General features: G+C 43.5%; 2 protein-coding genes and 1 non-coding gene across 10 annotated transcripts in view; all 3 read left to right on the plus strand.

Moving 5' to 3' along the window:
- The first annotated feature begins 5,397 nt into the window (after positions 1-5,397).
- TRNAR-CCU (transfer RNA arginine (anticodon CCU)) lies at positions 5,398-5,470 on the plus strand. The gene has a single exon. It is a non-coding gene; the product is annotated as a tRNA-Arg (tRNA).
- Positions 5,471-5,884: 414 nt separating this feature from the next.
- On the plus strand, positions 5,885-6,383 carry FMC1 (formation of mitochondrial complex V assembly factor 1). The gene is made up of 2 exons (XM_015861834.3): positions 5,885-6,036; positions 6,129-6,383. The coding sequence occupies exons 1-2, from the start codon at positions 5,908-5,910 to the stop codon at positions 6,321-6,323; spliced, it is 324 nt and encodes a 107-aa protein (XP_015717320.1). The 5' UTR covers positions 5,885-5,907; the 3' UTR covers positions 6,324-6,383.
- A 1,218-nt stretch (positions 6,384-7,601) lies between these two features.
- Positions 7,602-23,752, plus strand: part of LUC7L2 (LUC7 like 2, pre-mRNA splicing factor) — a 28,662-nt gene continuing 12,511 nt past the window's right edge. For 6 of the 8 annotated variants that reach the window (XR_014934625.1, XR_014934635.1, XM_015861795.3 and 3 more), the window contains exons 1-3: positions 7,602-7,878; positions 15,029-15,123; positions 23,557-23,655. Coding sequence is in view for 6 of the 8 variants with exons in the window: in XM_015861795.3 (XP_015717281.1) it covers positions 7,818-7,878; positions 15,029-15,123; positions 23,557-23,655 (255 nt within the window). In the remaining 2 variants the exon portion in view is untranslated. Of the gene's footprint in view, positions 7,879-13,264; positions 13,336-14,491; positions 14,598-15,028; positions 15,124-23,556; positions 23,656-23,752 lie in introns of those variants that run through there. The other 2 variants (XM_015861813.3, XM_015861805.3) reach the window with 2 other exon arrangements.

Genomic DNA, 23,752 nt, shown 5'->3' on the forward strand with positions numbered 1-23,752 from the left:
GTGAAATGGCTGTTCCCCTCCATGACTTACTTGATTCAGGCCTTCGTCCTTTGTTTAAGTGCCTTTTTTTTATTTTATTTCCCTACCTTCTCTTTAAACTGTTCTCAGAGATCCTGAAGTGCTGGAAGGCATTTTGGAGGAAAATCTTAAGCTTGCCAAGATGGCTTTATGCTGTTAAACTATTTTTCCCTTTTGTAAAAAAAAACAAAAAAACAAACAAAACAACAACAACAAAAAAAAAAAGAAAAAAGAAAAGAAAAAAAGAAAACAACAAAAAAAAGTGTGTAATGTATGTGACTCATAGCTGCTGTACTGCTGTACCATGGCGCTGGTTCTGTATGTTTGTCCTTTCTTTTCACATACCTGCACACGTTCACACACAGCAGCTTTCCTTAGGAGCCTGTAACTCATAGTACTCTGTTCTGCTGTCTCTGTCAGTGTCTGCATATATGAAATGAATGCTTGGGCAAAGGTGGCACTACAGCAAAAGGTGCGTGTGTGAGTGTGTAAACGTGTGTGGGGGAGAGGAAGAAACGGATAATGGGAATGGAACTTCTTGTGTTTTTCTCTGAAGGTTTTATGTTTGGGTGTTAATTAGTTCACAACAGACAACTTTAAATACTGGACTACTTCACACTATTACTGAATTTGAAGTAAGACATAACTGTAAGGAGCCGGGAAAGAAGGTTAAAATAGCTTTCAACAGGTTTTAGTGGAGATGAATTGCAAGGAATCCTGTGTTCAGCTTGTTGTGTCTTTTGACACTGGTCAGTGCAAGGATTCGTACATTGACTAAAACTGTCCCTTCCTACCATGTGTTACGTGTAAGGAGGAACTTGTTACAACCTGCAGGAGTGCAACAACTCTGAAGTTTAACTTGACTGTACTTTGCAAGCTGCCTAAATCATTCACATCCAGTACTTGTACTTTTTCTTGCTGAGATTTCATTTGTTTTGTTCTCTTAAAATAACAAACAGTAAGTTCATGTATTGTTAGCTGCAGAACACTAAAAACAGTGTCTGCTTGTTTCCTTGTCTCTGACAAAATTAGCGATCTGTAGTAGAACTTCTAGTAATTTTAATAATGCTGTGCTGAGGATACATGTATCTTACTATTGTTGCAATCATGTACCTGAAATTAGCAATTCATTTGTTGTTTGTAAGTGCTAAACTTACATAAGCATCAGTAGACTGCTAGTTCTGTGGTATGTTTCCTCTGGGGAAGATACAGTTTTGAGTTGCAGTATGAAAAGGGTCTGTTTACCTTCTCTTTTCAGAACCCAGAGTGAGAATGGCTAGAAGAGTCCTTCATACTGAGGTTGACAGCCCATCTAGAGAGCTAAAAGTAGGATATCAAATACAGCATGTTCCTGTGGCTGAAAATAGCCTAACCGCTGTGTCACGTTCAACTGAATGTGCTTAAACTAGGCCATAGGTTTTTTTTATTGTTTTTCTGTTGTGCTTTTGTAATCTTTACCAATCTAATGGTGCCAGTCAGAGAGAATGCTATTGCTGGTAGCTTGTTCAGATGGAGTTAGAGTGCTTCCTTATCTGCCTTATGTGAGCTGCTGAGAGCAACTTCAGTAAGTTGGCCACATCCACCCATGGCAGTGAATTGCACCTACTTGTCTCTTCTGCTGTTAGTTCCTTTCAGGCATGTGTGCTCTTCATCCTATGACTTAGAGATCAGGTATCCACAGCTGGTGCTGCTGGTTGCAGTGCTTTTTCACGCATGAGACTGTTCAAAAATCAGCATCTGCTACTCTAGAAATCACTGCCTAAGTAGGCTGACTTGGCAACATGAAAGATCACCATTGCATTGGGGAGTGCTCTGGCTGTGGAAATGCCTGGTATGGCTTTGTTGCCCGTGTTCTGTGACCCAGTGATACCCTGCTGCTGTAATAGCCTTTGGGGGCTGTGGGAAGCCCCGCTGCTGCTGTGTTAAGCTGAGAGATCTCGGCATGGCAAAACTGGGGAAGCACAAAGGTTCCCTGGGGTTGTTTTTTGCACACTCCTTGTAGATGATACTGTGCTAATCTTGTCAGTAGTCAAGGGCATAGATCTGTTATTTGTAGCCATTTTTTTGACAGCTGTAGTTCTACAGAGCAACTCTAGAAGAATTGTGGTTTTGTGTTTTGTATCTAGAAGTGACTTTCAGCCTCTCCTCTTGCTCTCAGCTCCCGCTAATTTAATAACCATTAACAAGTTTTTCTTCTTAGTGAAGTAATCCAAAACAAGCAGTGTGCACTAACTCCCATCATGCTCCAGCATTTGCAGATATATTCTAGGAGCAGGTACAATTACATTTGTTACTGTCCGCTACCAAGGGAAAAAGGTGAGAGAATTGACTCAAACCAGTTGGGAGATAACACTGCTGCAGACCAGGTCAAATAGCTGCTGACACAGCCAGAGCTCCTTTGAGACTTCTTAGATTTCACCAGTAGAGAAGGAGGTGGGAGAAGAAACATTCTTGTGTTCTCAACTTTCTCCAGATAAGGCCTTAGTTTGATTAGTAGTCACTAATATCAACTATGCAGATAAGTATTCATTACATATTTAAGTGTTACATGCATTCCTTTCCCCAGTTACCCTGTTAACACATGTTGAAGTTTTACCCAAAGAAAATGGAATATTTTTTGAATGTCTTTAAAACTCCTTTTGCTAAAGTGAAGAAAGAAATTTGTATTTTAAAAAAGAAACACTCTTGCTGGTGCAACACCTACTGTCAAACCTCATGAAGTCGTTTCATGAGGGAAGCTAAAATCGCCTCTTGTGACAGGTTTCAGTCTGAGAGCTTTTGGTATATTCAGCTCTCAAAATTGGTTTCAAGAAGCCGTAGTGATATTGTTTGTTAATGTGCAGATTGGATACGGGGAGAAGTTAATGAGATCCTGTGTTTCCTTCCAGTATCAGAAGTGAATTGAATGGGTTTCTCGGTTAAATGAAGTTGCTTCTAAAGGAGGGCAGGTATGAGCTACACAGTATCTGGATCTTCAAATAAAACAAAATAGTGATTCCCCCGGTATTCCTGGCTGATCTTTTAGTCTTGTGTGTAACTACAAATAACAGTTTAGCTCAGAGGTGAGAACTGTAGTGTGTGTATTATGGCCGGTAATTCCATCATGTAGCAATTAGTACCATGTTCTTGCATAGTTCTCAAGTTGAAAATAGATGGAGAAATACTATTTTTGGACTACTATTTAAAAAAAGGAAAAAAAAAAATACAAAATTCATTACTACTGTTTTCTCCAGGAAGTCTACTGAGCAGTTATATTTTAGCTGGTAAGTTAGTACCCTTGTTCTGTGATTTGTCTTTTGTAGTCTTCTTACTGAGGGTTAGAAGCATTTCATGAGTAATCCTTAAAACGCTGGTATTTTCTAGCTTAAAGTCAGGTTGCTTATAATAAAAGGGCATCTGTGGTTATTACTTCTGGTGATACAAAAGCACGATGTTCAGAGTATTGCATTGAAGATACAGGTGTGGATGCAAGTCCCTGCAGTTCTGCCTGGTGATGATGTTGAGTCAAGAGCAGAGCTTCCAAGTAAATCCCTGCCAATCCAGCTAGTGGCAGTGGGGTCCTCCTGCTGACAGAGGTCTATCCTCTACCTTGTTGTCATGTTTAGGATATGTATTTTTAGCAAGTTTGAACATAACCAGCTTAACCCCACCTGACTTGCTGATCCCCAGGTGAATGAAGGAAGCTGTGTAAAGCCAACAGCAGAGAAAATGGTGGACAAAGCATTTTCCTGCCTTTCTTGGGGCAGCTTGAAACAGCTGGCCCTTCATCTTACAAACAAGAGTTCTTGGTAGACCTCTGCCCCAAGCAAAGGGCACAATATGGCAAACCTCTCTGAGTTGGTGATTCCTGTGACGTTCTGCTCAGCTCAGTGTGAATTTGCATCAGGTCACCTTCCTCCTTTATAATACTTGCCTATTTCAGATCGTAAGGCTTAGTGAGTATCAGAGAACCTCCCAGCGAGGTGCTTACACCTGCCTTGCTCTCCAGAGAAACTCCCCTGTGAAATGCTCCCCTCTTGTGACCGCAGGCCTGAACAACCAAACGCAGCTACGGCTGGGTGATTAGCACCACTTTCTTTGGGATTTTTAGAGAGGCGTGTTCCACTAACGTCAAGGGATGCTGTGTTTTAAGTGTGTGATTTCCTTCCTCTCTCCTTATAAAACTGGACCTGAACACAAGTTTTTGAGTTCTGTTTTTTCTGGGTTGTTTTTTTTTTCTTTTTTTTTTTTTCTTTTTTCTTTTTTTTTTTTTTTCTTTTTTCTTTTTGGTAATAATCTCAGGACCTGAAAGATTGTAGCATTTAGTGTGTCTTAAAAATGATGTACTGTACCAGCCATGGATTTTGTAAATACACCTGTCTCCCATTTTTGTATTTTAATTTTTTAATGATGCGTAAGGCTCTTTGCCAGAGGAACTGGCGCCTGCTTTATTGCCATCCCGAACTGAAATGGGAGAAGGAAGAAGCTGCTGCCACAAAAGCATCAGTTCCAAATGTGTGCAGTTCTGGTCAGTTTAATGACTATTGATTTAATTGGGAAGCCGGTCTGTTCTCTTGCACATTCCCAGCTGTGGTGAGCAAAGCTCTATCAGGGAGACTAATAAATCTCTTGTGACTATTCTGTGTTTTCACTCCTTCCAGATGCTCAGGTTTCCATCCCTAAGACAGGTGGCACTTTCAGAACCTGGGGCTTTGGGGCATTTCTTCTGCACAGAGCATTTCTTCTCTTGTGCTTTGGTCCAAACAGGCAGCAGTGTTTGTGTCCCACAAGAAGCCTTGCAGGCGCCGCCTGCTTCACCTATTCTTAGAGGGATTTTCCCTTTTCCCCCCATCTTCTATATTCTGCTTTCCTGGAAGCAGAAGCCTTTTTGGCAGCAGTTTTGCTCTGGGATCCACGTTTAGGCAGCAGGCCCTGTTCTGCAGCAGGAGCCTTACGCAGTTGGGTGTAGCTGTGCCCTGTCCTCGATGGCGACAGGCTTTTTCATGAGTGTGTTTTCTTTTTTACCTGTTACGTGTCTGTGCTGTATTAAATAAAGAAGAATGTACATACGAGCCCTGTCTCTGTGATTTCTCACACAATAAAAATACAAAGTGCTCCACGTGAAGGGCTGTTGGGCTTATGGTGGGATTTTCCTTTGCTGTGAATTCCAGTGGGGAGCGGTTGTTGTTGAGGCTTTCACCACGCGGGGAAAGAGCTTCCTGGAGGCCGGCAGCACCACGGCCACCGCCGAACGAAGGCCCGACGGTTCCCAGCAGGCTCCATGGCAGGGAGGTGGGGATGGAGGCGCTGCCCAATCAGCGCCCGGCAAGCGTTGCCTCTAAAGGAAAAGGGGAGGAGATAGGGCACAAGTAGGCGCCGGAAAAAACGTTTCTCGTGGCAGCCCCAGTGGCCTAATGGATAAGGCATTGGCCTCCTAAGCCAGGGATTGTGGGTTCGAGTCCCATCTGGGGTGGTCTTTTTTTCCTCCTTTCCCGCCCGTTCTGTAGCGTTGTGCTGTGTTCTGACGCGCAGCGGGGGTTCTCGACGCTGAACGCTGCGGGTGGGTGGGGGCTGCTCCAACAACGACCCGAACGCGGCTTTTGCGACCCCGCTCGTAGAGGCGGCACAGCAGGCGGATCCCCGCCCTCTGATGCCGGGCCGCTCTCGTTACGCAGCGCTCACACCACGCTTCCACGCCCACCCTCCCAACGCATCGGTTGCCGTTGGCCGCTCCGGTTCCAGCGCCCGCAGCCCCTGAGCGCGTCCCTCCGCCCAACGGCCCCGGAGCCGCGCGACCTTCGGCATGTGACCTCCGCCGCTGGACGGACAGCTGCGCGAGCCGCCCGCCCTCCCATTGGTCGGTTCCGCGCGTTGCCGGCGGCTGATTGGCGGAGGGAGAGGAGCGGGAAGATGGCGGCGCTGGGCTCTCCGCTGCGGACGCTCCGTGAGCTGCTCCGCGAGCTGCGGCACATCAGCGGACGCGCCTACCGCGACACGGCCGCGTACCGGCACGTCCTCAACGCCTTCCGCGCTCACCGGGTACGGCGCGGGCGGACAGGCGGCCTCCGGGCCTTCCCTCCGCTGCCCTTCTCCCGGTGCCGTCTGCGGAGCTCTGCTGCTTCTCCCCGCAGGTGACCAGCGAGAAGCTGTGCCGGGCCCAGCAGGAGCTGCACTTCCAGGCCGCCACCTACCTGTGCTTGCTGCGCAGCGTGCGGCAGCACCAGGCCCTGCACCGCGAGTACCACGGCCGCGGGGAGCGCTCCCCAGAGGAGGTGGCGGGGCTGGTGGGATTCAGGCTGCCCCGGCAGCCGGGGGGGAAGGGCTGAGCCCGTCCCGTGCCGCCCGCTGCTCGGCCACGAATAAACGCCCTCGGCTCTGGAGCTGCATTCTGCCTTGTGTGTTCTGTTCTGTCCGATCGGGGCTGTCAGAGCCACAGCCGGGACTTGCCACCAGCAGTTTGAGGTGCTATAAACTTGTTTGGCTTCTGCCCCTGAACTTGTAGGTAGGAGGAATAAAAAGTTTTGTACTCCTCCAAGAGCAGAGGCCCTGTCTTAATAGTGTAATAGGGCGAGCAAAAAGTACTGCCTCCTATTTATTTCCATGGAAACGACAGCAGATACAAAGAGCACAGTAACACCGTTTGATAGAGCGAATTCTCAGCTACAAAACGCCATTTTTCAATATAAAACATAAGAGAAATAGTAGCTGCAATTGTTGCTGCCCACTTCTCACAAGAGGTTCAAATTCTGTGCAGTACATGTAAGAAATGTGTAATCAGGGTAACTGACAGTAGATAAGAACGTGAGGCTTGTTTGTAACTGGGGAGGAGCTTAAAGTGACACTAACAAAAGAGCGCTTGTTTTGGCTTTACTACCAGGGAGAACAAAGTGCTATCGGGAAGCACTGCACACAAAATGGCTTCGTCTAATAAATCAGAATAATTTGAGGTGGAAGGAACCTTTAAAGGCCACCCAGTCCAAATCCAACCAGCCGAACAGGGACAAAGCTTTTGGGTTGTCTGACTCTCAGAGTGCATTGAGGATTCACCCCATGCAGCGCCTCCCACGTACCATAACGACCAAACCCAAATCTGACAAAGGAAACAACGAATCCAGGGCGTGTTCGGGCTGCACGAGGAGCTCCGAGACAGGGATCTTTCCGCATCGTACCGCGTCCCCTGGCTGCGGGCGGCTGACTCGCCGCCGGGCCGCTCCCTGTGCAGTGCGGGCCGCAGCCGGGCGCTAGAGGGCGCCACGGCGGCCGCAGGCACAACAAAGCGCCGCCGCCGCCGGGCACAGCGCCGCGCACCCGCCGACGGGGCGGGCTCCCCTCGGGGCCGCCCGCCGAGCCCGTGCCTCACGGCGCCTGCGCGGAGCCGCCCGCCCAATCGCCGCTCGAGATGCCCCCCGGCCCAATTGGCGGCCTCGCCGCGCCGCGCGTCACCGCTCGTGGCGGCCAATCGGAGGGCGCCAAAGGCTCCGTCCGCGATGACGCCGAGGAGCGGGTGAAGGGGGGCGCACGGCGCGTGCGCGCGGGTTTCCGTTAGCGCTGGCGCGCGCGCGTGGCAGGCGGGAGAGGAAGCGGGCGGCCAGGAGGGGGGAGGGGAGGAGACGAGGCGGCGGCGGGTCGGGCCGGGCAGGCAGCGCGCTCCGCCCTCCGTCCGCGGCGCGGCCACAGGGAGCGCCCGCTTCGCCCCCGGCGGCCGCGTCGCCGCCCGAGTCCGCGAGTGACGCGAGGGGGAGGGCCGAGAGCCTCGGGCCTCGTAGGCCGCAGGGAGTCGGCGTGACTCGGCCCGGCCGGGCCGCCACAGCGCGCTCAAGATGTCGGCGCAGGCCCAGATGCGCGCCATGCTGGACCAGCTCATGGGCACGTCCCGGGACGGTAAGCGGCTCCGCCGGGACCGGGGGCGGGGGGGGGGATGGGGGGAGCGGGGCGGGGCCGCCGGAGCCCGCGAGGTCGCGGCGGCGGCGGGCGGTGATTGGCGGCGCCGCGGGGCGGGGCTGCGTTCGGCCGCCGCCGCTCCGGCTGAGGCGCTTCCCGCGGGCCCCGCCCAGCGCGGGACCTTCTTCCGGGCGGGGCGGGGGGTGAGCGAGAAAATGGCCCCGGGGCCGCGGCTGCAGCGCCGGCCTGTCGCGTTATTTTGTGACTGAAGTGTGACCCAAATCATTGCAGTCAGCAGGTGGGGCTGCTGTTGGCTCCTGAAAAGGGAGTTAGTTACCCAAGCGGACTAACCCCTCTTAGTTTTGTTTTGTTTTCTTTTTTCCCCTGCAAAATTTTTTTCTTATAGCCTAATATTTAGAGGCAGCAATTCCAAGAGAGATGCTTTAGGCACAGCCAGGCTTCTTGTCGGTGAAAGATTCGATGGCAGTGGTGTGTAATCCAGAGAGTCGGGGGACTGCTTGAGAGCGGGGGGTCCTAATAAGCTGTGTAGTACTTGATTCATTTATAAATGAGAGAATAGTGCACCTGAGGGCCAGCAGTAATTAGAGATTACATGGGTGTTCTGCATGCTGTAGCTCCTTCTGCAGGCACGCTGCCTATTTATTGAAGCTCTGTGTTAATGATTAAAAACTCATGATTAATTATATTATCTGTTTCTTCATGTGCCCACTGGGCAGGATGCACGTGTTGGAGATCAGTTGTTGGGACTGGGACAGCGCCGCCTTCCTGGCAGCTCTTTTAATCTAGAGTTTTAAATATAACAGACCTCCTAGCAAAAAGCATTCATAGCGCATTGCATAAGGGTGTCCTGTGTGGGGACAGGAATTGGGCTCAGGGACACTTATGGGTCCCTTCCAGCTTAGGGTATTCTGTGATTCTATGGTAAACATATTGGAAAATTGCCATAATGCAGAAGTTGCTTTCTAGAGCTGTGCTGGCTGCTGAGCCATCAGCGTGCAGGTCCTGATGGAGCACATTGTTCTTGCCCCTGAAGATTATGAGTGCTTCCTGTTGCAGCTGTGTGTTGCTGCACACTCAGCATGGCAGGATAACACGGTGCTTGTGCAATTCAGCTCATTCTGGTGTCAGCGCCCAGATTGGCTGTCAGAGAGTTTCCAAGGGTTGGGTGGAAGGTATAAATGCAGGAGATGCATTGGCAGGTTTTTGGATGTGTTTTCCATTGGGCTGTGGGTGAAGAATGTGATTTAGTTCAGAGAGATGCTAAAAGGTGTGATATGACAGTTAGGTTTAAGACCTAAACTGGGAAATACAATGTCATACTAATTTCCTTTGTGAGAAAGCAGTTATTTTGCTGATGAGTGTTCCCCCTTCCCACCCTCCTTCTAAATCCAGAACAGCGTCTGCTGAACTGAAACTGGCTGCTGGGACAGGAAGCTTCTAAATAGCACTGTCAGAATGAGGAAAGATGAGGAGAAAAGGCTGCTTGCAATACTGGCTGCTATTGTTGAATTGAGTGGGGAACTGAGGATCTCAGTGTAACACCGCTCTAGTTCTTAAAACATAAAAGATGGAATGAAATGTTGTTTAATCTAAAATGCTCCCAGGAACTGAACATCATCCTTTGGAGTGAAGCTGGTACTTAATAAATTCAAGGCCATGCTCAAGGTCATTGAAATACTGCTAGCCCTGAGAGTAAAGGGGTTCTAATTTGTTTTTTCCCCATTCCCTCCATCACCTTTGATGAATCCTCTGTTTCCAGCAATACGCAAATCACAGCTTTCAGTGGAATGGGGCTGGCCATCTCCTGGATAGGTCTGGATGGGTCACAGCTGTTGTTGATTCCCCTTGCACCTGTCCCCATTGCCTTTATTTTCCTCTGCCTGGCCATAGAATTGACTTGAAAATGCTTCTAAAAATCATGTTTGGGTGGGATTTGTGTCCAGTGTTGTTCAGAATGACCAAAATGCATTTGAACATCCCCATTAACAGGGTGTTGTGCTCACTGCAGCCCAGTGGTGGTTTTTTGGTGAGGGGAGATATTTAGAATGTGTAAACTTAACATTCTCACCCGTATGGGAGAAGGGAAATTGGACGTGTGGTGTCTTCCATTAGAACAGCACTGACTCAGAGGTAAACTGAAAGTAAATGATGTTGCATTAATTATGTGGCCTGTGTCTCTTCAGGGCTTGTAATATTCTCTGTAGAGGATACGGATACTCCCCTTTGCTGTATCCTTTTCCCAGGGGCCCTACGCCTGTGGGCAAGGAGAGCTGTGAGCTGTATTCTTTGGTAGCCAGCTCCTTCCCTGTCTGAGTTGTGGCAGTGGGAGAGATGCACTTGGGGTCGAACTGCTCGTTTCACGTGTGTTGCCTGGTACCTGCTGGGAAAGGCTTAAGTATAAATTGCTGAACAGATCCTGTGGGTTCCCCAAATATTGGGAAATAACAAGCATGGAAGATAAGATACTGACCCTATGTACTCACATCCAAGTGTTCTATCCATGTTTCTCAATGCCAGCAGTTAAGCAGAATGACTTTGTCACACCTGACAGGTAATTCCTTTCTAGTCATCTCTGTGCTCTAGGAAGTGGGAATAATCCTTGCAGATGGGCTTGCAGCTGTTAGAAGTTATGACTGCTTCTCCGGTGAAATCATGCCTTCATTACCCCAGGAGCAGTTCCTGTTATTTTCATAGTGGCACAGCAGGGTCTCTGCTTTGGAGAGTAGTGCAGGCCCAGGTGAGACCAGGACACAACGCCTTGAAACAGCCGATACTTGACTTTTATGTAATCAGCGCTGCACCAAAACCATGTTCTAGTCTAAGAACATTGCAAACTAGCAAAGTCGACAAGATTCCATATAGATAGGTAAATACAGATAGATAAATTGTGTGCTTTTGAAGGTTACCTGTGGTCATGAAAGTGTTCTCCCAAGCTTCCTAACAAATACTGCACTGTGTGACTAGCAGGAACTTGTTAATCTTCGGAGCCTTTTAATAACACATTCATAAGAAATGTCAGCCAGCCCCTTTGTGCTTCACCTGCTGTTTGTTTGAGCTGCACTTGGAGGCCTTAACCACGTTCTGTAGCTGGGACTAGCAAAGCGTTTCCTTGTTCTCTGTGTTCTTGTTGCGCTGAAAGTTTTAAAATGCAGCAGAGATCTTTGCACACAAAGAGCTTCAGAGAATGGGAGTTTATCTTGTGTAAATTTTGCATGAAACTTTTATCAAGAGACCTTAAAAGCAAATCGTCAGGAAATGTAAACTGGCCGCTAAGGCAGAGCCGCCTGTGTGACTGTGCAAATCCAGCCTCTCCATGAGGAGAGGCAAATAGTGGCTTTTATGTCACCGCCGAGTGAGTGCAAATACCTTCCTAGGGCTTCTGGGCAAAGGAAGGGCAGAAAAAGCATCTTGAAATGTGAATTTCAATCTCCGAAGGCTGCTCCAAAAGCAATGCCTCCTGGTTCATTATGTTGGCCCACACGTCAGGGGCGTGTGTTGGTGGGATGGCAGCAAGGAGGCGGGCTGACAAAATGGCGTCTGGTGTGGAAGTGCATATGAAGGAAAGGTCATTGGATTCCCCCATGTGGAAAAAATGGCACCCGTTGATATTCACTGACACTTGCTGAAGGTTTGTGGAGACCAGGCAGTGGTTGTGAGCATGGTGAGGTGCTGCATAGTGCATTTCAGCAGCAACACTGGGTCACCCCTGCTGGCACAGCTTTTACAAGTGCGAAATGCAGGCTCTTGTTCCTCGCTAGTGAAAACACGTGGCTAATAACAACGGCTGTGTTGAAAAATAGTGTTTGGTAACTGAGAATTTGCTCTATCAAACAGTGTTACTGTGCTCTGTGTTGTGGTTTCCGTGGAGGTAAATGGGAAGCATTACTTTTGGAGCAACCTATGCATGGCACTATAGAAGTGTGATTTGAACAAGGCACGCTGCATAAAGCTAGAGCTGATTCTTGAGGGAAAAGTAGGGGATTTTTTTCTGTTTTTAGATACATTCTACAAAAATGGTTTCCTTTGGTGGAAAAAAAATCATTGGAAACACTGGAATGGCTTTTAGCAATAGATATTGTCTCCTTTGATTTCTTTAATGAGCACAAGTGCTAAAGATCAAGGGTTAAACAAGTTGCTATTCTGAGCTAATTTAATGATTTACCTATTAAAGTAGAACTTAGGAGAACTGAAATATTAGTGGTGTCCTCCTTAGCAGTGTTTATGGCTGCTTCTGAAATTCAGATGACTGAAGCTATTGATCCTGAGATCTGTTTTCCTTTTACAGAATATGTAAAGCCTTTAAGTACTCCTAACAATTCTCTGGTGTTCATTTAAATATTGGCTATATGAAGAGTGTTCCAGCTTAGGTATAGTTTGCTGCAGAGAAGCATTGTGTGGGCTGTCTTACCTGAAGCCCTGGGTTTAGGAGCAGTTACGTTCACGCTTCTGTGGGTGGCTTTGAGAAAGCACCTGTGAGTCCATAGTATGCTGAGTGTTGGGTCTAACATGGACCTGTGGGTCTTTTTTTCCCCTTCCAGCAGCCCATGCAGAGGTCGTGATCCTCTGCAGATGAGTGATGTGTAGGCTGCATCTTCTGCACTGCTGTTCTGGGGGTACTACGGCTTATGAAAGTCACGAGGAATGAAAATGTGTTTTCTTAGGAGGCAATTGGAGCTTGGAATGAGTTCTAAGAGGGGGGTGCAATTCAGTTATCAGTAGGAGTGAGGTTGGATGCAGCACCTTTTCTTTCTTTATAAATCAGAAGCAGCATAGAATAGAAAGAAATGGGAACATAGATAGGAAGACGTATGAACCACAGTGTTCTGTGTGTAGGAACCTCTGTGAAGGTCTGACATACTAGAGCAAAGGCACCGTGTGGCAATATGGATGCCAGTTGCAGTGTAAGTGTGGAGCACATTTATAAGGCTGCCATTTGATCTGTCCTGGTACCTCCATATTTTCTCTGTTGTCATGTCCCACGTTGGTAATTGTGATTCTCATGGTAGCCCCTGAGTGGGAAAAAGCCCATATTGCAGAGTCAGTCACTAATTGCATTAGATAGAAACAGAACCACCTCTGGATGCTGAGGTAATGTCTATGGAGATACTTCTTTGCAACTTTTCTTAGCGAATTTTCAGTCTCTCAGCAATTTTCTAGTGTTGGGAAGTCCTGAAGTGCTGCTGGTTAGTGCCTAATAGCCATCAGCTGCCTGTTTTTAAACACTTCTCTTGATTTTGTTCATTTGTCTTTATGTAGAAGAATCTTTACAGTCAACATGTATTTCTAGATGCTGTGTTAAAATTGCTGGCAGAGTCTATTATTCTATACAAACTGAACAATCTGGCCCCTTGTTTTATTTATAAAGGTTCAATGTATCTTTGCCTGTCTACATCAATCTGCAAGGGAGTGTCAGAAAGGCCCCGCATTCGCCGAGCCGTGAGTTATCGCTAACTTTTCAGATGTGTTAATGAATGTGGAACAAACGCAGTTGTGTTTTAAAACAAACAAACAACAACAAACTATGGATCCACCTCCTAAAAAGCAAAAACAAAACGTGGAATTCTTTTCTGCGGTAGCAGGCATGATTATAAAGGGATTGCTCTAAATTTGTAGCAGTGTGAGTAACAGTGGTAAGTTTAACCTCCAGAAAACCTATTGCTGAACTGCTCTGAAGCTGCCCCTCAGCCTGTGGATTACTGGGTTTAGCTGTTGTATCCCTGCAGTCAAATTAAGCACGTGGTCTTCTTGGGAACTTTTGTTTGCTTAATAATCTGAAACTGAACCCAGCTGAAAATGCTGCATATCTGCATCCTATGCATGGAGCATAAATGGGATGGCATCATGAGAAAGGCTGAACGTTTTTTTATCTCCTTAATTCCCTTCTGCTGTATTTACCCAAGGAATGGATTTGACTTTTTGAATTGTTTAATACATTCAAAATTCTCAGAATTTCCAATCATAGAGTCCTAAAAATGTATTAACTGCAAAATGTATCCATGTTCTTTATAGTACTCGATGAAATGGATAAGGTTGCTGTATGAACTCACTGTATGTCTCTTTTCACTCAGCAGCCCTTCTTGCTTCAGTAATTCACCAGTAGGTTTTCAGTGATTAAACATTCAAACAAGCTTTTATTTTCTTATGAATAAATAGATGAATACCAAGAGAGATTAAAGGTGTTTGTTTCATCATGCCTGTGTCTGAACAGCAAGAGAGCCATAGCAGCAGTCTCTCTTCTGAATCTCAGAAAGTGACAATTACGTTATGACTTGAAGGAAAGCATATTTCCCTGCCCCCTCCTTTTCCCCCCAAATACCAGCTGGTGACTTTGATTTGGAGACTTCAGGTCTTGCTCCCAGATGGGCTTCTTTAAACTTGCAATTGGATGTCAGTGTGTGCGCAGGTTGATGCCTCTGCTGATGCTGGAACCGCAACCTGCCATGACGGAGATGCCATTAAGATGTTCCCATCCCAACAAACAGCAGTAGGAAAAATGATGCATATATGGCTTATGATGCAGTTATATGCAAACATCTGTAAAATAGTTTTGCATATAGGCTAAGTCCATATGCTTGACTGACTTTTTTTTCAGGTTTTTAAGCATTTAAATTCATTCCTCTGCCAACTCTTTATGCTACTCCAATCAGAAGTAAGAGGGTGCTTTGCTTCAAAGAGCGAAAAAATAAAATGAGTATCAGGTGGGATTCAGTGAAGACTCACTGTGTATCATTTTGTTTATGAGGCTGCTTTTATTTGCTAATTGTTGCATAGAAACACATTGCTATTTCATACAAAACCCGAATAGAGCTCATTTAACAAACGCTGTTGTAGCAAAGTATTTTAGAGCTAATACTGTCTTTCTGGTTTCAAGCACTTTTCACACTACATTTTTTTTTTTTTTTTTTGTAGGGGAAGTATGAGAGTATTTTTTAATAGCACTGTAGAGCATTAAAATATATATTTGTGGGTTTGGCTTTATTTGGCAAAGAAGCATAGAGTGTTTTAAGTTCTAGTCTCCGTAGGCCTTCACTACATGACAGGACAGTGTTAATGCTTTGCATGTAACTTGCAGAACGTGTCTGGCTTCTCCAGATTTCTAACCTGGAATGTGTTGGTTTCTATGTTGCAGGTGATACAACCCGCCAGCGAATCAAGTTCAGTGACGACAGAGTGTGCAAGAGTCACCTGCTCAACTGCTGCCCTCATGATGTCCTTTCTGGAACTGTATGTAGCTGAATATCTTGCTTCATTTAGTTAAGAATGGAAAACTGAATTACATTTAATTCTTTTTAATATCAGTTGACTTTGTGGTTTTCAACCACAGTTTGGATTCTTACCAACTGCTATATGAAAACTGAATTTTACATTACAGAGGCTTTTTTTCCTCAATTTCTGGCTCCGTATGTTAATTATTACTTAGAAATTCATATTTGTTTGACACAGCATACAAAACTAAAACAGATAAGACTACTGTGTAAATCATGCTGTAACAAAGTGTTTATCCGCTGGTGTTGCAATTAGCAGGAGTACTCCTATAAATTTCTATACAAACATGTTAATTATGAAGTTACTTCCTTAAAACTTCCTGTTGGAACCTGAATGGGGAAGAGAGGTTTGGATTTATTTTTTTTTAAATTCAGTTGCATTTTCGTAAAAGCAGTTGAAAGTTCCAACAATTGTATTTCTAGGAGCTGAAATATATTGAACATGAGTGACAGATTGTATAATATCCAGTTACTGTCCTGTTTTTACAGATTTAAGGCAATTTAAAAATCGCTATTTATGGTATATTAATAACTTCTCTTGGATTTTTGATTCCTACATAGGAACCTCTGATAGCAAATGAAGTGTTTTGACATGTGCCAGTAACTGTTCTAGAACAGCAGTGCTTTACTTGGGGGTGCCTGATGAAGGTAGCTTACCCTTTGTGAAAGGCAGGGAAGTTGTGTTACACTGATTATGGAAAAAGGATGTCCATGTAGGCAGTTACCTCAAAACAGCTGATAGATGAGTGTGTTGATGTACTGAGTCTCACTTGCCTACTATTCTTCATGCAGCGCTTCAATAGGTTTCAAAACTCATGTTGGCATATTTTCTTACCCTGTGACAGAGGAGAAAATAAGCATGGGAAAATATGTCATAAGGGCTATTTGAAGTATTAATTGTAAGTGTTATTGGTTCTCTGAACCTTACTCTTTGAAGTGGCTGATTTGATTGGAGTCTTCAATGAAATAAAGAAGAAAGTCCATTTTGAAGATGAAAAACTGAAATATGTAGACCTGATGACTGGTGTACCTATAACCTGTCCCTTAATACAAGTAGTTGTCATCTAAAATAACCATGATAGTGTGGTTAATGAGAGGGCTTCAAAGACCCACACCTTTACTAAATTCATTGCTTTACTTATTTTGGCACTTCTTGTTCTGACAGACCAATAGCTGTGGTTTGTCCTTCCCTTCTCTGAGAAGTCCCTAGAAAAGTAGATGAAACTTTAATTTTTGTGAAGCATATCATCAGGAGGCAAAATGAATGGGAGAACTGAACTAGAGAATTCAACATTTGTCCTAATAAAAAGGCAGAGGAATAGAAAAGCTCCCCTTGTTCAGCTCCTCCTTGCATCTGATGCCTGCTTTATCTTGTGTGATGTGTTAGGTATCAACTGAATATAATGCATGCTGAAGCTAAGGCAGTGTAAGTGATAACAGGCTGATAACAGTGGTTTATGTATCATTGCATGTGTAATTCTATTTTTCAACTGTTTTATATGTAACTGTCTGAAGAGGGGGGAGGGGGAGGAGAGAAGGTGTTCCTCTTTCCCCATCTGTGATGTTGTCTGGTGCTTTGGTTGCATGATGAACAAAATACCTCATAGCTGGAAACATAAATGCTTGCTACAAAAATGTCTGAAGTCATTGTTCAGAATTCACAGGGTCCTTTTAGAATGTTAGTTTTCCATTGTGGTATAATTTCCATAAACAAATACTTTTAGAATGGCTGTTGGTAGCAAGTAAGAATTGTATATAGTTCTGAAGGTTCTAGATTGTATCCAATAATACCTCTTACATTGCAGATCAGGCATGTAGGCTGGGCCTGTCTATGAGTGTGTTGGTTCTTGCTTAAAGCTCTCTTCTGTCTCATGCTTTCTGCTGCTGCTCTTGGAGTGTTTATTCAGTGAATATCTGTCACTTGCTTTCTTCCTCAAAACTCAAGTAGTCATCAGATGACAGAATGTGATCCACGATGTCGTTCTGGGTCCAGAAGAATAGTGACTAGCTTGATGCTGTCAGTGGGAGTCATAGAAAGGAACTCATCAGAAGCAGGCTTCATATATTACCCATCTGGTGTTCTGCTGTTCAGTGTTCTTAAGAAACGCGTTTCTTGCTTTAATAGCACAGCAATTAGAAGAGCAGAAAGCAAATAGTGTGTCTGACAAGTTATTGACAATTTGGGAAATGAAAGTGGATTTATTTTCCTGAGTTCTGGAAGGAAAATTGTAATGTGTCTTAATGTTCAAGATTGATATGTGATGAGGATTGTGTGACTTTTAATTCCATACTAGAATCTTATGCTTATCCAAAAAAAAAGTTCTGTTGAGCCAGTTTATATGGTTAAATTTCCTCATGGACTGCGTGTGAATTGCCAGGACTTCTTTTGCCATAAGATAATCTGCCTCCCTCTGAAATGTGCACTACTGCTCCCATCTGCAAAATGCAGACTTCTGTGCTGCTCCATTCCACCCACTTCTTCAGAAGCACTTGGGGAAGACGCGCAGATGTGTGAAACAAATAAAACTAACGCTGTGAGTAGTGTATGTTGGTTTGTTCTTCAATGGCAGAATACCCAAAACTCCACTAAGGAACGCGTGTTGGTTTCCCTTGATGATACTGCAGGCTGGAGAACATGACTTTATGTATTAGCAGCAGCAACGCACACACACATTTATTAGAAAATTGGAAACGTTCTGTTTTGTCCAGATTTCTGTAAATCTCATCTCTTCTGTCTTCAGATGTATTGCATGTCTCTTTGTTTTTAAGAATACTCTATGAAGTCTTCTGTCATTTCTGGGCTTCTTAAGAGTGTTTACAGTGGTTATTTTCATCAGATGACTTCAATCGGATTTGTCTTTTGGTTATCGTTAGAAGTGTTTATTGGGGGAAAAAAGGCCACAAAACAACAACAAACAAGCCCACAAATTATTAGAGGTTTGAATTTTGAGTTTTACTGGAGATTTCCAATGTCTAGATGGGCAACAATTCACAGATTGACTCCTTAGAGCTTCCTTTTGCACTCCTCTGTCTTACTTCCTTGGAGTAGCTTGTCATGGTAAAATAGTCCTTCCTGAAAGCCAAAATATTTGACTGAGGGCTGTAAGTCCTAAGAACTAACTGTGTCTCAAAGTTAAATTTTCTCCTGGGTGCTTTGCCACCAGAACAGTTCCTTTTGCTTCAGTTACCCTTCTCTTCTACGGAAATAATGAGCTGTGTTGAAGGTGTTGGTAGACTGTTGAGTCTGGACAGCACAAATGTAAACAAAGGTAATAAACTGATGGAGGATGTTATAATTCCAAATGTATTGTGCCCTGTGATTGTTTTGTATGTGAAGTGTGCTTTTAAGTTTGCATCAGGCACATACTAAGCTAGTCAGTAGGATGGCAGAAATGACTTTGTATTCATGATAATAAAATGTTGTCTGTTCAGAACCTATTTTTAACAGTGCCTCTTGCAAATGCTTTTCTGTTTTTCATTGACATTTGTTCATGCTTTGGTGTTCTGCTTTTTGAAGCTGATCACCCTGGCACTGATTTTTACTTGTAAGTCAGTGGTTTAAGTGTCTGCTCATTCATTTCAAGTTGAAAATTTTATAATGAGATTAAGTCTTTGAGTCTTGTCTTTTAGGAAACGGAAAATCATTAAGACAAAAAATTGATATAGAAATTGCAAGTGATAAAAATCTAACACTTGCTTTACCGTTTTAGCCTTAGTAAATGGTGATAGTCTTCTGATGGTTGGTATTTTTGGGCTTTTGTTGTTTTTTTGTTTTATCAGTCCATGGTTTTGGAGTTCCATTTCTTCAGTGTTCCAAAAATATTTTTGCATATCTGTATCTACATACATATGTATGTGTGTATTATGAGATTAGGACTGAAGCCACACGTGTAGAAGTCAAATGACTCCTATTTAACAATGTGGCCCTCTCAAGGAAGAGTCTCTGGATGGAAGTGCTCTACTGTCTTCTGTAGGATTGACAAGATGGGCAAGAATGTGTTTTTTCAGTCTGTGTGCGTACGTGTCTGAGCTGTACTGGTTAAGGTGATAAAGTAGTGACATTTAAAGCAAGTACCTTTAGTAAGGTTAAAAGTAATACTGTCCTGAACACTTACAGTAGAAACTTGCAGATTGCCTTTGACAGCCCCAACAGGTCAGTGCTTCTGCAGTGACCTTTTTTGGTTGTTTTATTACACTAATTGTCCTTTCCTGTTGAGAGGTAAATGTCACAAGTATTTTATGTGGTTTTGCAAACTGTGATTGAGCAGCTTCTTTCTACTGGGTGAGCTTTTTCTGTTTTTGTGCAGGTTTGTTGAGGTATGCTGCGTTTTGCATTTTATTTTTTAAGTCCTCAAAGTGTCCCGTTGGTGCAGTCTTACAATTAAGTGCATCGTTAGGTGCTCATGTGTTCCTTGCACCCAGCCCTTCAGGGCTCATGCTGGCTAAAACATTGGCTGGGACCTTGGTTTAGCAACATGCTTTGATACATGATTATCTTTAAGCTTATTAGGGTGGAATTCTGTTCCAGATAAAGATGTCTAAATTTAGGTTCCATCTGGGGAGCTGGTAGTCTAAGATTGATTTCATATGCCGCTGGGTGTCCCTCTGAAGGTGGACACAAAGCATCTGGTCTCTTTGCACTGTACTGCCCAGATGCTTTTACTGTGGAAGAGCAGTTGGGATAAGCCTCACATCTGCAAATAGGTGTGTTTAATTACTTGCGTTCAGGTGTCTTAATCTGGAGCTGATATCCTTGTCAGTAGTTCCATAGGCTTGGTTGAAGTATTCTGTGTTTAAAATTCAGTTTGTGCCGATGTGATTATTTCACGTTCTACTGGAGGTTATCAGTGAATCAGTTTAGGTCTGATTTGATCACGTGAACTGCTCTAACCTTTGCAAATGAAATTAGGCTTGCATAAGCCACCTCAATTCATAGTCTTCTGTCTAGTGGTGATGAATTTCTATATGCTCTGTTGAGGCAGTAAGTGATCACATTGGTCTTATTAGACATATTCTTAATTAGTTTAACTGATGCTGAAAGAATGACTTGCTTTTGTCACATTTCATTTTAATGAGCATAATTTATGTAGAAGAAGAGTTGAGTTGTTTGTTTTTTAGCATTGCTCTTCTGTATGGGTATTTGACTTTAGCATTGTATAGCCTGATCATAAATTAACATTAAAGGAACACGTATCTCATTTAAAAGTGAAACATGGCTACCAGCTTTATCTTTTTTCAGAGAAATCTATTCTAAGAAACTGAAGCCTTCAGCAGTAGATAAAATTAAAGAGGGAAACATTTTTCTCGACACTTCGATAAAGGGAGAGGTGTGGTACCTCCAGAACGCATAATGGCTCCCCTCAGATCACAACTTTGTAAACAATCAGCTGTTTTGGTGGGGGTTTCTTTTTAACTAGAAAGAGTTCTCCACTGAAATGCTGCTCAGAGTATCACCTTTCAGAATATATCAAAGACACGTGCTGTTTTTAGGAACTTTGGTAGCATGTGATGGATGCTCTGTCACACCTCTCTCAACATCTGTCCTCTGCATTTTAATTAGCTTTGGCTTTTATATGCTTGTCCTGCAAAACTTACTGTGTGCATCCAGTAATCTAATCTTTGATGTCAAAAGAATATGTAGGAGTTGTAAAAGCATGAAAGCGAGAAGCTTCATGTAGATTGCTCAAGATCTGAAAAGAAAACCTTTTTAGGTTCATGGTTTCAAGAACTACACTATGTCTGATGGTTTAGTCTTATGTTCAGCTACTAAAGTCAACATCTTTGAATGCACTTTAATTTTTCATCACAGTTCTTCAGCTTCTGTGTTGCTTATATTCTGGACCACTTCTTTCTTGCTTGTATGCACTGAACCAAGGTAGTGATCTTTCTGTACCTAATTTCATTGACGTGGTACCAGGCATCAACAGGAAGCTAACATTTTTCCTGTGTTAACAGAGTTCTATCCATTTTCATGGATGGGATGACAAAAATAATTACTGAATCATTTCAGTATGAGATTTATGGGGATTAAAGGTGAGTTATCTAAACCTCAGCTCTAGGAAATCAAGCATCTTTAATTGCCCGTTTAACAGTGAATGAAAGAAGAAAAAAATGTTAAAGCAAATGATTAGCAAGTTGTCAGCAAGTCACATTTTTTTCTTAAATAGAACTCTGCAGCAGCAGCAGATGTGCATGTGGTTGCTAGACTACTTTCTAGACTAAATCTTCAGCAGTAACTTTCCTTTGTGATAAAGATTGTCAAGATAGGGATTTTTTTGGAGTTAACTTTCAGTAAAAATGCAGTAGCTGCAGGAAGTCCTGATGGTATGTATGGCTTCTCATATTCATTAAACCAGTTATGTCTAGCCTGAAGGCTTTGTTGTTCCCCCCCTTTCATTGCTTTGCTTATCAGAATTCTTCTGTAAATCACTTTCAGTACCACGAGTCTGTCTAAAACTTCCTTTCACTGCTGATGCAGTTATTTTATGTGCATGCTATTTGAGCCGTCAGCAGTAGATTGGAATCTGAACATCTCTTATAGCCACGTTCTGTTTCAAATATGACTGAGCTTGAATGGCTGTTCTTTGCCTTTGGGGAAAGGCGCATCTTGGCATCAGGTTGCAATGTGGACATGTGTAACATGAAGATAATATCTTGCTGTATCTTCTGGCCTTCTTCATCTGCTGTCCATCTACTTTGCAGATGGTCATATGAGCCAGACTATGTGAGCTTCTCTGTGGTTAGCGAAGTCCTCAGCAGTTCTGATCTGCTGTAGACTTGACAGTAATGAATCATCCCCAGTATGAACCAACTTTGCCTGACTTTGCTTAATGTATACCAGAAGTGCTTTTTAACATGATTTCATGTATAACTGGTAAATTGGCTCAACTTTAAACTTTTGTCTACACTTCTAAGCTTGGTATTACTATTAGTTCTTAAGATAAATATTTAGTAGCAATACTTCTGTAAAAGCACTTTCAAAGCAGTATCCAGAACTAGAACAGGCTGCACTATGGAGCAGTTCTAACAACTATGGAAATTCTTCATCAGTAATGCCAACAAAAAGGAATCAAGTTTCACTTGCATATGCTTCTTGTTGTTGCTTTCTGTTATGCCCCTTGAGCATTTAGAAGGCTGTGCCTAATGCCCCAGGAGTGTTTATAAGGCTGTGCTCAAAGCTGGATTGAAGAGAAGGAAGTGATTCAACACTTTGTTTCTAATCATTGGGATGCTAACAAAAGAAAATGCTGCATCACCTCCTTCCCACACCCCCCTAAAAATTGCAGCTGATTTTATTGAAGCTATTCAAGAGTTTGTGAAATGTCATCTTGGTACTGCAAGAGATCCCAGCTACTCAGGTCTCTTTTTATGCTTCTCCCTGTATATTGTTAACATCTCTGTTTGCATGTCTACCTGACGTGTTGGACAGAGGTAGCATCCATTTCTTGCTTGCTGCTTTTTGCCAGTTGATGCTCTGATGTGCTGGTACACGGGAGGCACAGGATGATGATAAAGGGAGTGCAGAATTGTTCTTAAGTAGTAATGGTGGCTCAAAGTAATTTCCAGGAGCATGATGAAGTAAGAAGAAATAAGAAAATAGCTTGAAGGAAACGGATTTCATCAGTATTCCTTCTGCTGCGCAGTGTGCAGATTTCAATTTTAAGCCAGTATTTGTTATACTAAATAAAACTGAATGTTCTTCTTGGTAGTATTCTACATGAAGTTAAAGATTATTGAAGTAATAAATGAATTTGTATTAGTTCATGCTTCTTTTCTGTCCTTTCTAGACCAGTTTTAGATTGCAAGTAAAATATCTATATATATTTCCTTCCCTGATGCACAAGGGCAGTGTGACACTCAACTCATCTCTACTCATCAGCAAAATGTTTTGGAGATTATTTATTTATTTATTGCTACATTACTTTTTGTGCTCTGAGAATTATTTTTAAGCAGCATTTAACAGTGATGCTGTGGTTGCAGCTATTTGAGATGTTGATTATAGAGTACATTTATATCATGAACTTTGTGGAAAGATCAGGTCAAGCACTTGACCATTTAATTACTAATTATTTGTAGGGGTCTTAGTTCTCTTGTTTTAGTTCAAGGGAGGATGTTCTACTTCAGTGGCTTCTTTGGAACTTTCAGTAAAATAACTTATGCAGAACAATAATGTTAATCTGTCACATGAAAAACCATCGCAGAATATTGTCTGTCTATTTTTTCATCATTAATGCATCAATCATTAATGTAATAGAAATCTGGGTTTGTCTTAAAGCTTTATTGATTTAAACTTGTCCCTATAAGGGAAATTATTTGCTTTAACTGTCAAAAATTATAACTTTATTCTTGCATATACTACTTGTTGTATTACTTTCCCTATGTGTCTTTTCAGAGAATGGACCTTGGAGAATGTCTGAAAGTGCATGACCTGGCGTTAAGGGCAGACTATGAAATAGCATCCAAAGATCAAGATTTCTTCTTTGAACTCGATGTATGTATTTTGTCATAATGGTGGACAGAAAGTATAACTTGCATGCCCTGGGGAAGATAAACTGAACAACAAACATTAAGCTTTGGTGCACAAGAAA

The sequence above is a fragment of the Coturnix japonica genome, chromosome 1 (genome assembly GCF_054131305.1).
Source record: "Coturnix japonica strain WE chromosome 1, WE-NBRP24, whole genome shotgun sequence".
NCBI classification, from domain to species: Eukaryota; Metazoa; Chordata; class Aves; order Galliformes; family Phasianidae; genus Coturnix; species Coturnix japonica.